General features: G+C 62.7%; 2 protein-coding genes across 4 annotated transcripts; both read right to left on the bottom strand.

The window, feature by feature from the left end:
• Positions 1-314: 314 nt before the first annotated feature.
• On the bottom strand, positions 315-4,531 carry LOC140003165 (PHD finger protein 7-like). 3 transcript variants are annotated; one of them, XR_011811263.1, is made up of 8 exons: positions 3,524-4,531; positions 3,226-3,317; positions 2,934-3,035; positions 2,666-2,790; positions 2,195-2,551; positions 1,848-1,958; positions 1,046-1,643; positions 315-940 (listed from the first exon to the last, which is right to left on the bottom strand). XR_011811263.1 is itself a non-coding variant. In XM_072042250.1 (8 exons), exons 1-8 carry the CDS (start codon positions 3,567-3,569, stop codon positions 1,412-1,414), a joined length of 978 nt encoding a protein of 325 aa, XP_071898351.1. In that variant the 5' UTR covers positions 3,570-4,531; the 3' UTR covers positions 315-1,411. The 3 variants fall into 3 exon arrangements, 2 of the variants coding, with proteins under 2 accessions (XP_071898351.1, XP_071898350.1); XM_072042250.1 differs by having other exon boundaries at positions 315-1,643; positions 2,195-2,301; positions 2,389-2,551; XM_072042249.1 differs by having other exon boundaries at positions 315-1,643.
• Positions 4,532-6,592: 2,061 nt separating this feature from the next.
• On the bottom strand, positions 6,593-10,083 carry LOC140003166 (G2/M phase-specific E3 ubiquitin-protein ligase-like). Its single transcript, XM_072042251.1, has 9 exons — positions 9,809-10,083; positions 9,511-9,602; positions 9,219-9,320; positions 8,951-9,075; positions 8,125-8,836; positions 7,802-7,920; positions 7,534-7,667; positions 7,322-7,446; positions 6,593-7,217 (listed from the first exon to the last, which is right to left on the bottom strand). Exons 1-5 carry the CDS (start codon positions 9,852-9,854, stop codon positions 8,401-8,403), a joined length of 801 nt encoding a protein of 266 aa, XP_071898352.1. The 5' UTR covers positions 9,855-10,083; the 3' UTR covers positions 6,593-7,217; positions 7,322-7,446; positions 7,534-7,667; positions 7,802-7,920; positions 8,125-8,400.
• Between the last annotated feature and the right edge of the window lie 511 nt (positions 10,084-10,594).

Here is a 10,594-nt window from a genome sequence, read left to right on the forward strand (position 1 = left end):
CAAGTGCCCACGTGCTGAGGCTCTGCTTCTGCTGAGCACAGCACTGGGGGTCACCTTCCTGCTTGGTGGTCAGGTCTGTTTTCTTAAATAGCAGTGCCTCCTTTCTTCTTTTTTCTTTTTTGTGGGGTGGGTGTTTTGTGTGTATTTATGTCTTTGAGTGTTCAAGAAGTGATAATCACATAGACAAGAAACCAAACACACTTTATTTGTACAAGAAAATGCACAGGAAAATGCAAGCGAGCTGCAGCACACTGTGTGCTGAGTGGCTGAGGGAAAGAGCAGAATGGGAAACAAGGGAGTTGTTTTCTCCTTTGGGTCAGCTTTGTGCGCTGTTTTTGTTCTTCCTGGTAAACATTGTTCTCAGGCTCTGGCTTAGGCTAACTACCTGCCTCTGCGCTGTAGGGACAGTTTACAAACATAGGAGAGCACTGGGGGGTCCCTTCCAGCTTGAGGGATCATCTCCTGCCCAAGCTCTCTCCCTACCAGCGTGGCTCTGTAACCATCCCAATTCCATCTCCGTCCTGGCTCCATCACCCAGGCGCATTTCTGTCGCGGAGACCCAGCTCCATCTCCCCATCCAGTTCCAGGCTTGGTCTCGCCTCCATCTCTTATCCTGGCTCCATGGCTCTTCCTCCTCAGCAAGTCCCAGCTCCTTCGCCGTGTCTCAGCTCCATCCCCTCATCTCGGCAGGAGCTGAGTGCCACCCCTCGCCTGCCTTTGGGTGCGAGCGTTCCCCCACTGAGCACCTCCTTGAGGTCCTCTCCGTGAAGGACGCCCGCAAGTGCACAGCCTGACCCTGTCTGGCAGCGGGACACCACGATGGATCTTCTGTCCCCAGGCCGGGATCGGGGCTGTGGCCGGCTGTAGGGGCTGTGGCACTGGGGCAGCACCCTGCCACGGCCGGCTCTCCTCTCGGGTGGTGAGGGAGAGGAGCTGGGAGCTGCAAGGGGAGGCAGGAAGGTCAGCGGATCTGCCCACCCTGCCTGGCCTGCAGAGGGCCCGGAGGGCTCTGCCGCCCCGAGCCTGAGCACCCCATGCCCCTTACCAGTGCCTGGGCCAGCGCAGCCAGCGCACTCCCACTGCTGCGTGGTGTCCCCAAGGCCGGAGCAGCGGCGGTGGGTCCCGCTGGCGGCACAGGAGAAGCAGAGCAAGGGCCCGAAGTGCCTGTCCCTGTGGAAGGGAGACTCCCCGTGTGAGCAGGACGCTGCTTGGGCGCATGGTGTCCCTGCGGGCTGGCAGAGGGAAGGGCCTCCTACCTGGATGCAGCCCCGGTGGAACCAGGCGTGCTTGCAGGCTCAGGGCTGTGGCCGGCTGTAGGGGCTGTGGCGCTGGGGCAGCACCCTGCCACGGCCGGCTCTCCTCTCCGGTGGTGAGGGAGAGGAGCTGGGAGCTGCAAGGGGAGGCAGGAAGGTCAGCAGATCTGCCCACCCTGCCTGGCCTGCAGAGGCCCCAGCTTTGCGGTCCTTCCCTGAGAGGGCCCGGAGGGCTCTGCCGCCCCGAGCCTGAGCGCGCCGTGCCCCTTACCCGTGCCCGGGCCAGCGCAGCCAGCGCACTCCCACTGCTGGGTGGTGTCCGCAAGGCCGGAGCAGCGGCGGTGGGTCCCGCTGGCGGCACAGGAGGAGCAGAGCAGGAGCTGCCAGGGCCTGGGGAAGAAGTTGTGCTGGTGAGCACGCAGAGCCCAGCAGGCAGTGGCGCCACAAAGGCCCCCAGGGCTCCAGAACCATTGCTCATGGCGCCCCAGCAGAGGGGAAGGTGCCTGGGCAGAGCCCCAGCAGCCACTGCACGGCTTGCTGGAGATGTGGCTCACAGCCCCCAGCAGCCGGGGAGCTGCTGCTGTGGATGCTCACCCTTCCTCTTCCCACTGCTCCCGGCCTCCCCTGTACAGGCACTGCCTGGCATCGCAGCGGCCATGCAGCTGTGGCAGTGCCAGCTCCTCCTCCTGCTCCCAAGCCGGCTTTCTTCAAGAGAAAGTAGGAAAGAAAGGTCACGAGCTCATGGGGCACTCAGCAAGTGTCAGTGCTGATGCTGGGACAGGGCTCAGGGGCATCCCTGGCAGCAGGCCAGCGTCCTCCTGTCCCCCAGGCAGGCAGCCCCTTTTGTTGGGGACAGTCTGCCTGGAGGGATTAGGGCCTGGGGCTGTGCCCTCTCCTGCCTTGAGTGGGGTGGGAAGGAAGGAAGGAAGGAAGGAACGCACTTGTTGGGCACGCAGATTCCCATGTGCAGCATCTCAGGGACAAAGCGCTCCCAGTCCCGGCAGTGAGGGCACGCAAAGTGCCTGAGGCCCGCCCGAAGCGCCTGTCCCTGTGGAAGAGAGACTCCCCGTGTGAGCAGGACGCCGCTGCGGGCGCATGGTGTCCCTGCGGGCTGGCAGAGGGAAGGGCCTCCTACCTGGATGCAGCCCCGGTGGAACCAGGCGTGCTTGCAGGAGGGGCACACCATGGTGGTGTAGGACAGGCTGTCCTCCACCACCTCCATGCAGATGATGCACGTGGTGTGCCCCTCCTGCAGCGTCTCCACGGTCTGCTGCGGGCGGTGCTCCCAGCAGAAGGAGCTGCGTGAGGACGGAAGAGTTGAGTGAGGCCAGGGACCACGCGTGCCACACCGGGGACTCTGCCTGCAGGGCGCAGGCTGAGGGGGCTGCAGCCCAAGCTAGGGCAGCTCGTACCTGTACTTCCCAAAGAACTGCGAGATGCAGCCCCGCTGGGAGCTGCAGGGAAGGTGGAAGCGGCGCGAGCAGCGCTTCTGCCGGCAGGCGACGGTGGCCCCCTTCTTGCGGCAGACGCAGCAGCGCTGCAAAGAGCACAGCAGCCCCGTCAGGGACGTGGCCGGGGCCACTGGGACTTGCCCGGAGCTTGTCCAGAGCCTCAAGGATTTCTTTGCCAGGGCTTGGGCTCAGCTGCCACAAGCCTCGTCTGCTCCAAAAAAGCCCTCACCTTGCGAGCTGCCCGACCCGCTACCCGCCTGATATCCGCGCAGCGGAATCCCAGGATTCCTTCCCCTTCAGGGCCTCGCTGGTACAGGCCCTGGGCTGGAAACTGGAAGACAGAAAAGCCCCGCAGCTGCTCAGGGCAAGGAGATAGGGACCATGGTGGGGAGGCTGTGCTGGGAGCGCAGCAGGAGGAGGTGACAGCCAGCGAGCAGCGCGCTGGGGATGACACAGGCCTGTGGGCTCCAGGTGCCAGGCAAGGGGTCGGGGAAAGGCGCGGGCAGCCGCGGGGAGCTCACCAGGCAGTGCACGTGGGCGCAGACCCCGTCCACCTTCAACATCGGCCCGCAGCCATCCAAGCTGGTGTCCGAGCGGTGGCACAGCACGCACTCTGGGGGAGGCAGGGCGGCAGCCATGGATGAGAGCATCCCCCCACTGAGCACCTGGCAGGCGTCCCCGAGGGACACCCGCAAGGGCCTGCTCGGGGGCTCCTGGCAGGGCGTCCCCGGGTGTCCACAGCCCAAGCGGCTCTGCACAGCCCCAGGGGGTGCTCAGGGCCCTCCACCTCCAGGGAGCTGCTGGGGCATCTGCTCTCACCGTCCTCCTGTGCCTCAGGGGCCTTCTCCTCCTCTCCAGCAGCCATGCTGCGCAGCAACTCCTCGCCTCGCCTGGCCTCGCCTCGCTGCCAGGAGCTGCTGCCTCCACGCCTGGCGCTCACCAGAGACGCAAAGTCCCTCACAGCCTCGCCTGTGTCACTGGTGTCGTTGTGATCCCTCCGTGTCACTAGGAGACCATGGAGTGGTGGATGATGCGGCAGGGCCCAGGAGCTCCCCCAGCCTCACAGACACCCCCTGGGCTTCCAAGCCCACGGTGCAGCCTCTTCATCCCCGTGAATGGCCGTGGTGGCTTGGCCTAGGCTGGCGGCCAGGTGCCCACCCAGCTGCTGTCTCGTTCCCTCCTCAGCGTGACAGGGAGAGAAAACACGAGGGGTAAACCCTCGTGGCTTGTGAGGAGGGCACAGGGAGATGGCTCACGGGCTGCTGGAGAAGCAGAGAAGTGAGAAACAAAGAAACAAAAGGAAACAACAGCACCAACACCTTTCCCCCACCCATCCTCTTCCACCTCTTCCCCCCGAGTGGCGTAGGAGAACGGGGGAATGGGGGCTGCGGTCAGTCTGTAGCACTTGGTCTCTGCCGCTCCTTCTCGGTCACTCTTGTCCCCTGCTCCAACGTGGGGTCCCTCCCACAGGTGCCGTCCTTCCCAAACTGATCCGGCGTGGGCTTCCCACAGGCAGCAGCTCCTCGAGAACTGCTCCAGTATGGCTCCGTCCCACAGGCTCCATCCCTCAGGAGCACACTGCTCCATCCCGGGTCCCCCCCAGGCAGCAGTTCCCCTCCATCCCCTGCTCTTGCATGGGCTCCTCTCCACGGGCTACAAGGCTGGCCCCGAATCTGCTCCGGCAGGGGTCTTGCACAGGCCTCAGCCTCTGTCAGCGCAGGGCCACCTGCTCCCCCGTGGTCTCCTCCACGGGCTGCAGCATGGACCCCTGCTCCACTGTGGTACTCCATGGGCTGCAAGGCTGTTTCTCACTCCTTTCCCTCTCCCAGCTGCTGTGTAGACATGTTTGTTTTGGTTGGTTTTTTTGCTTGTTGGCTTGGCTCTGGCCAGCAGCAGGGCCCTTATCTAACATGGGGCAGCTTCTAGAGTCTTCTCACAGAAGCCACCCCTATTGCTCCCTGCTACCCAAACCTTGCCACAGAAACCCACTAGAGATGCGAGGCTGGGACACGAAGTAGCAACAATGTCATGTCCAGGCCCAGTCCTGCCCAGCCTCTTCATGAATGATCCGCAGGGCGGAGCAGGCCGTGCCCTCAGCAAGTCTGCTGCTGATCCAAGCTGGGAGGAGATAGGGATGCACCAGAGGGTGGTGCTGCCCTCCAGAAATGGCCTGGCAGGATCCTCCTGGAGTTGACACCAGGGAAGCTTGAAGCTGAGGCCCTGGGGAGGAAAGCTGGAGAGCCCGAGGCTTGTTGGAGTTGCCCCAGCTGGAGGCCTGGGTCCAGTTCTGGGCTCCCCAGGACAGGAGAGCCATGGGCCTAGTGGAGGGAGCGCAGTGAATGGCAGCCAAGCTGGTGGCAGGACTGGAGCATCTGTCCTCTGGGGAGAGCTGGAGAGAGCCGTGACTGCTCGTTGTGGAGAAGGCCTGTGGGGATCTGGCTGAAGGATCTCAATATGTGAAGAGAAGGTGCAAAGGAGATGGAGCCAGGCTCTTCTCAGTGGTGCCCAGTGTCCACATGGCTGCAGGTGGCCCTGCTTGAGCATGGGGGTTGGAGCAGGTGACCTGCAGAGGTGCCTTCCAAGCCCGAGCCCACTGTGTGTCCGGTGGTTTTGCAGGGACCTGAACCAAAGCGCGGCCATTCAGCCAGGCCCGAGCAGCGGGGCAGCTGTGAAGGAGGCTGCCAGGAGGATGCCGTTCTGGATTTGCAAGGTCTTCTTGCATTGAAGCTTTTCCTCCATTTTTCTTGCTTCCTCTTTTGTTTGAGGGAAGGAGGGACTGAATGGTTCCTGATAGAGCTTTTCTGTCCTCTGCAGACATCTCTGGTTTGATGCTTCCTTAATCGCTCAACTGATGCGTCGTGTTCTTCTCCCTTCTTTCTGGGCATCCTCTGCCTCCCTGTCGCATTCTCAAGGGTTAGTAGTGGTGGGAAGAGCAAGAACAGCCTTTTCTGCAAAGACCTGTGCTTGTGATGGGGCTGGGCCTGGCACTTGTAGTCTTGTGAACCTGGTGTGTCTTCGTGGGCACCTGGCCCTTTCCTCTGCAGCTGGGAGTGCTTGGGGGTGGTCCTGAGCAAGGAAGGGGCTGTGGCCTCCTGTGTAGGGGAAGCTCCAGGCTGGCTGGTGACTGCAAGGGAGAGCTGAGGCGAGGCTGGCCTCCAGACCAAGCCAGGAGGTGTTGTGTCCCTATGGGAGGTGGGGAGGCTTATATTGATGAAGTACCTTCTATCTATCCTTCTATTTGCAGCCAGACCATTGCTGCAACTTGTTTTGTGTGAACTCTCTTTGCTGGAGCCCCTTCACAGGACACCGTATTTCAATCCATAATGCTGAAACGAGCATATGGCTGTCTTTGGGTGGTAACTCTGCTTAGAGCCTTCTTCCAAAGCGGAGGCTGAGCATCAGCTTCTGGTAGGAGAAGGTAGTTCAAGGCCACAACCACTTTTAAGTTATTCTTTAATAAATATATTCCTTTAATAATAAAAAAAAAAAAGTCTTTGGCTAAATGTTTGTTTGTGCTCCAGTCCTGATTTGGTTGGTCTGTCTCTGCCTTGACTCTTCTCAGAGTTGTTCAAGTGCCCACGTGCTGAGGCTCTGCTTCTGCTGAGCACAGCACTGGGGGTCACCTTCCTGCTTGGTGGTCAGGTCTGTTTTCTTAAATAGCAGTGCCTCCTTTCTTCTTTTTTCTTTTTTGCGGGGTGGGTGTTTTGTGTGTATTTATGTCTTAGTCTGAGTGTTCAAGAAGTGATAATCACATAGACAAGAAACCAAACACACTTTATTTGTACAAGAAAATGCACAGGAAAATGCAAGCGAGCTGCAGCACACTGTGTGCTGAGTGGCTGAGGGAAAGAGCAGAATGGGAAACAAGGGAGTTGTTTTCTCCTTTGGGTCAGCTTTGTGCGCTGTTTTTGTTCTTCCTGGTAAACATTGTTCTCAGGCTCTGGCTTAGGCTAACTAGCTGCCTCTGCGCTGTAGGGACAGTTTACAAACATAGGAGAGCACTGGTGGGTCCCTTCCAGCTTGAGGGATCATCTCCTGCCCAAGCTCTCTCCCTACCAGCGTGGCTCTGTAACCATCCCAATTCCATCTCCGTCCTGGCTCCATCACCCAGGCGCATTTCTGTCGCGGAGACCCAGCTCCATCTCCCCATCCAGTTCCAGGCTTGGTCTCGCCTCCATCTCTTATCCTGGCTCCATGGCTCTTCCTCCTCAGCAAGTCCCAGCTCCTTCGCCGTGTCTCAGCTCCATCCCCTCATCTCGGCAGGAGCTGAGTGCCACCCCTCGCCTGCCTTTGGGTGCGAGCGTTCCCCCACTGAGCACCTCCTTGAGGTCCTCTCCGTGAAGGACGCCCGCAAGTGCACAGCCTGACCCTGTCTGGCAGCGGGACACCACGATGGATCTTCTGTCCCCAGGCCGGGATCAGGGCTGTGGCCGGCTGCAGGGGCTGTGGCACTGGGGCAGTACCCTGCCACGGCCGGCTCTCCTCTCGGGTGGTGAGGGAGAGGAGCTGGGAGCTGCAAGGGGAGGCAGGAAGGTCAGCGGATCTGCCCACCCTGCCTGGCCTGCAGAGGGCACGGAGGGCTCTGCCGCCCCGAGCCTGAGACCCCATGCCCCTTACCAATGCCTGGGCCAGCGCAGCCAGCGCACTCCCACTGCTGCGTGGTGTCCCCAAGGCCGGAGCAGCGGCGGTGGGTCCCGCTGGCGGCACAGGAGAAGCAGAGCAAGGGCCCGAAGTGCCTGTCCCTGTGGAAGAGAGACTCCCCGTGTGAGCAGGACGCCGCTGCGGGCGCATGGTGTCCCTGCGGGCTGGCAGAGGGAAGGGCCTCCTACCTGGATGCAGCCCCGGTGGAACCAGGCGTGCCTGCAGGCTCAGTGCTGTGGCCGGCTGTAGGGGCTGTGGCGCTGGGGCAGCACCCTGCCACGGCCGGCTCTCCTCTCCGGTGGTGAGGGAGAGGAGCTGGGAGCTGCAAGGGGAGGCAGGAAGGTCAGCAGATCTGCCCACCCTGCCTGGCCTGCAGAGGCCCCAGCTTTGCGGTCCTTCCCTGAGAGGGCCCGGAGGGCTCTGCCGCCCCGAGCCTGAGCGCGCCGTGCCCCTTACCAGTGCCCGGGCCAGCGCAGCCAGCGCACTCCCACTGCTGGGTGGTGTCCGCAAGGCCGGAGCAGCGGCGGTGGGTCCCGCTGGCGGCACAGGAGGAGCAGAGCAGGAGCTGCCAGGGCCTGGGGAAGAAGTTGTGCTGGTGAGCACGCAGAGCCCAGCAGGCAGTGGCGCCACAAAGGCCCCCAGGGCTCCAGAACCATTGCTCATGGCGCCCCAGCAGAGGGGAAGGTGCCTGGGCAGAGCCCCAGCAGCCACTGCACGGCTTGCTGGAGATGTGGCTCACAGCCCCCAGCAGCCGGGGAGCTGCTGCTGTGGATGCTCACCCTTCCTCTTCCCACTGCTCCCGGCCTCCCCTGTACAGGCACTGCCTGGCATCGCAGCGGCCATGCAGCTGTGGCAGTGCCAGCTCCTCCTCCTGCTCCCAAGCCGGCTTTCTTCAAGAGAAAGTAGGAAAGAAAGGTCACGAGCTCATGGGGCACTCAGCAAGTGTCAGTGCTGATGCTGGGACAGGGCTCAGGGGCATCCCTGGCAGCAGGCCAGCGTCCTCCTGTCCCCCAGGCAGGCAGCCCCTTTTGTTGGGGACAGTCTGCCTGGAGGGATTAGGGCCTGGGGCTGTGCCCTCTCCTGCCTTGAGTGGGGTGGGAAGGAAGGAAGGAAGGAAGGAAGGAAGGAACGCACTTGTTGGGCACGCAGATTCCCATGTGCAGCATCTCAGGGACAAAGCGCTCCCAGTCCCGGCAGTGGGGGCACGCAAAGTGCCTGAGGCCCGCCCGAAGCGCCTGTCCCTGTGGAAGAGAGACTCCCCGTGTGAGCAGGACGCCGCTGCGGGCGCATGGTGTCCCTGCGGGCTGGCAGAGGGAAGGGCCTCCTACCTGGATGCAGCCCCGGTGGAACCAGGCGTGCTTGCAGGAGGGGCACACCATGGTGGTGTAGGACAGGCTGTCCTCCACCACCTCCATGCAGATGATGCACGTGGTGTGCCCCTCCTGCAGCGTCTCCACGGTCTGCTGCGGGCGGTGCTCCCAGCAGAAGGAGCTGCGTGAGGACGGAAGAGTTGAGTGAGGCCAGGGACCACGCGTGCCACACCGGGGACTCTGCCTGCAGGGCGCAGGCTGAGGGGGCTGCAGCCCAAGCTAGGGCAGCTCGTACCTGTACTTCCCAAAGAACTGCGAGATGCAGCCCCGCTGGGAGCTGCAGGGAAGGTGGAAGCGGCGCGAGCAGCGCTTCTGCCGGCAGGCGACGGTGGCCCCCTTCTTGCGGCAGACGCAGCAGCGCTGCAAAGAGCACAGCAGCCCCGTCAGGGACGTGGCCGGGGCCACTGGGACTTGCCCGGAGCTTGTCCAGAGCCTCGAGGATTTCTTTGCCAGGGCTTGGGCTCAGCTGCCACAAGCCTCGTCTGCTCCAAAAAAGCCCTCACCTTGCGAGCTGCCCGACCCGCTACCCGCCTGATATCCGCGCAGCGGAATCCCAGGATTCCTTCCCCTTCAGGGCCTCGCTGGTACAGGCCCTGGGCTGGAAACTGGAAGACAGAAAAGCCCCACAGCTGCTCAGGGCAAGGACATAGGGACCATGGTGGGGAGGCTGTGCTGGGAGCGCAGCAGGAGGAGGTGACAACCAGCGAGCAGCGCGCTGGGGATGACACAGGCCTGTGGGCTCCAGGTGCCAGGCAAGGGGTCGGGGAAAGGCGCGGGCAGCCGCGGGGAGCTCACCAGGCAGTGCACGTGGGCGCAGACCCCGTCCACCTTCAACATCGGCCCGCAGCCATCCAAGCTGGTGTCCGAGCGGTGGCACAGCACGCACTCTGGGGGAGGCAGGGCGGCAGCCATGGATGAGAGCATCCCCCCACTGAGCACCTGGCAGGCGTCCCCGAGGGACGCCCGCAAGGGCCTGCTCGGGGGCTCCTGGCAGGGCGTCCCTGGGTGTCCACAGCCCAAGCGGCTCTGCACAGCCCCAGGGGGTGCTCAGGGCCCTCCACCTCCAGGGAGCTGCTGGGGCATCTGCTCTCACCGTCCTCCTGTGCCTCAGGGGCCTTCTCCTCCTCTCCAGCAGCCATGCTGCGCAGCAACTCCTCGCCTCGCCTGGCCTCGCCTCGCTGCCAGGAGCTGCTGCCTCCACGCCTGGCGCTCGCTAGAGACGCAACGTCCCTCACAGCCTCGCCTGTGTCACTGGTGTCGTTGTGATCCCTCCGTGTCACTAGGAGACCATGGAATGGTGGATGATGCGGCAGGGCCCAGGAGCTCCCCCAGCCTCACAGACACCCCCTGGGCTTCCAAGCCCACGGTGCAGCCTCTTCATCCCCGTGAATGGCCGTGGTGGCTTGGCCTAGGCTGGCGGCCAGGTGCCCACCCAGCTGCTGTCTCGTTCCCTCCTCAGCGTGACAGGGAGAGAAAACACGAGGGAGAAACCCTCGTGGCTTGTGAGGAGGGCACAGGGAGATGGCTCACGGGCTGCTGGAGAAGCAGAGAAGTGAGAAACAAAGAAACAAAAGGAAACAACAGCACCAACACCTTTCCCCCACCCATCCTCTTCCACCTCTTCCCCCCAAGTGGCGTAGGAGAACGGGGGAATGGGGGCTGCGGTCAGTCTGTAGCACTTCGTCTCTGCCGCTCCTTCTCGGTCACTCTTGTCCCCTGCTCCAACGTGGGGTCCCTCCCACAGGTGCCGTCCTTCCCAAACTGATCCGGCGTGGGCTTCCCACAGGCAGCAGCTCCTCGAGAACTGCTCCAGTATGGCTCCGTCCCACAGGCTCCATCCCTCAGGAGCACACTGCTCCATCCCGGGTCCCCCCCAGGC

This window comes from Anas platyrhynchos, chromosome 9 (assembly GCF_047663525.1).
Source record: "Anas platyrhynchos isolate ZD024472 breed Pekin duck chromosome 9, IASCAAS_PekinDuck_T2T, whole genome shotgun sequence".
NCBI classification, from domain to species: domain Eukaryota; kingdom Metazoa; phylum Chordata; class Aves; order Anseriformes; family Anatidae; genus Anas; species Anas platyrhynchos.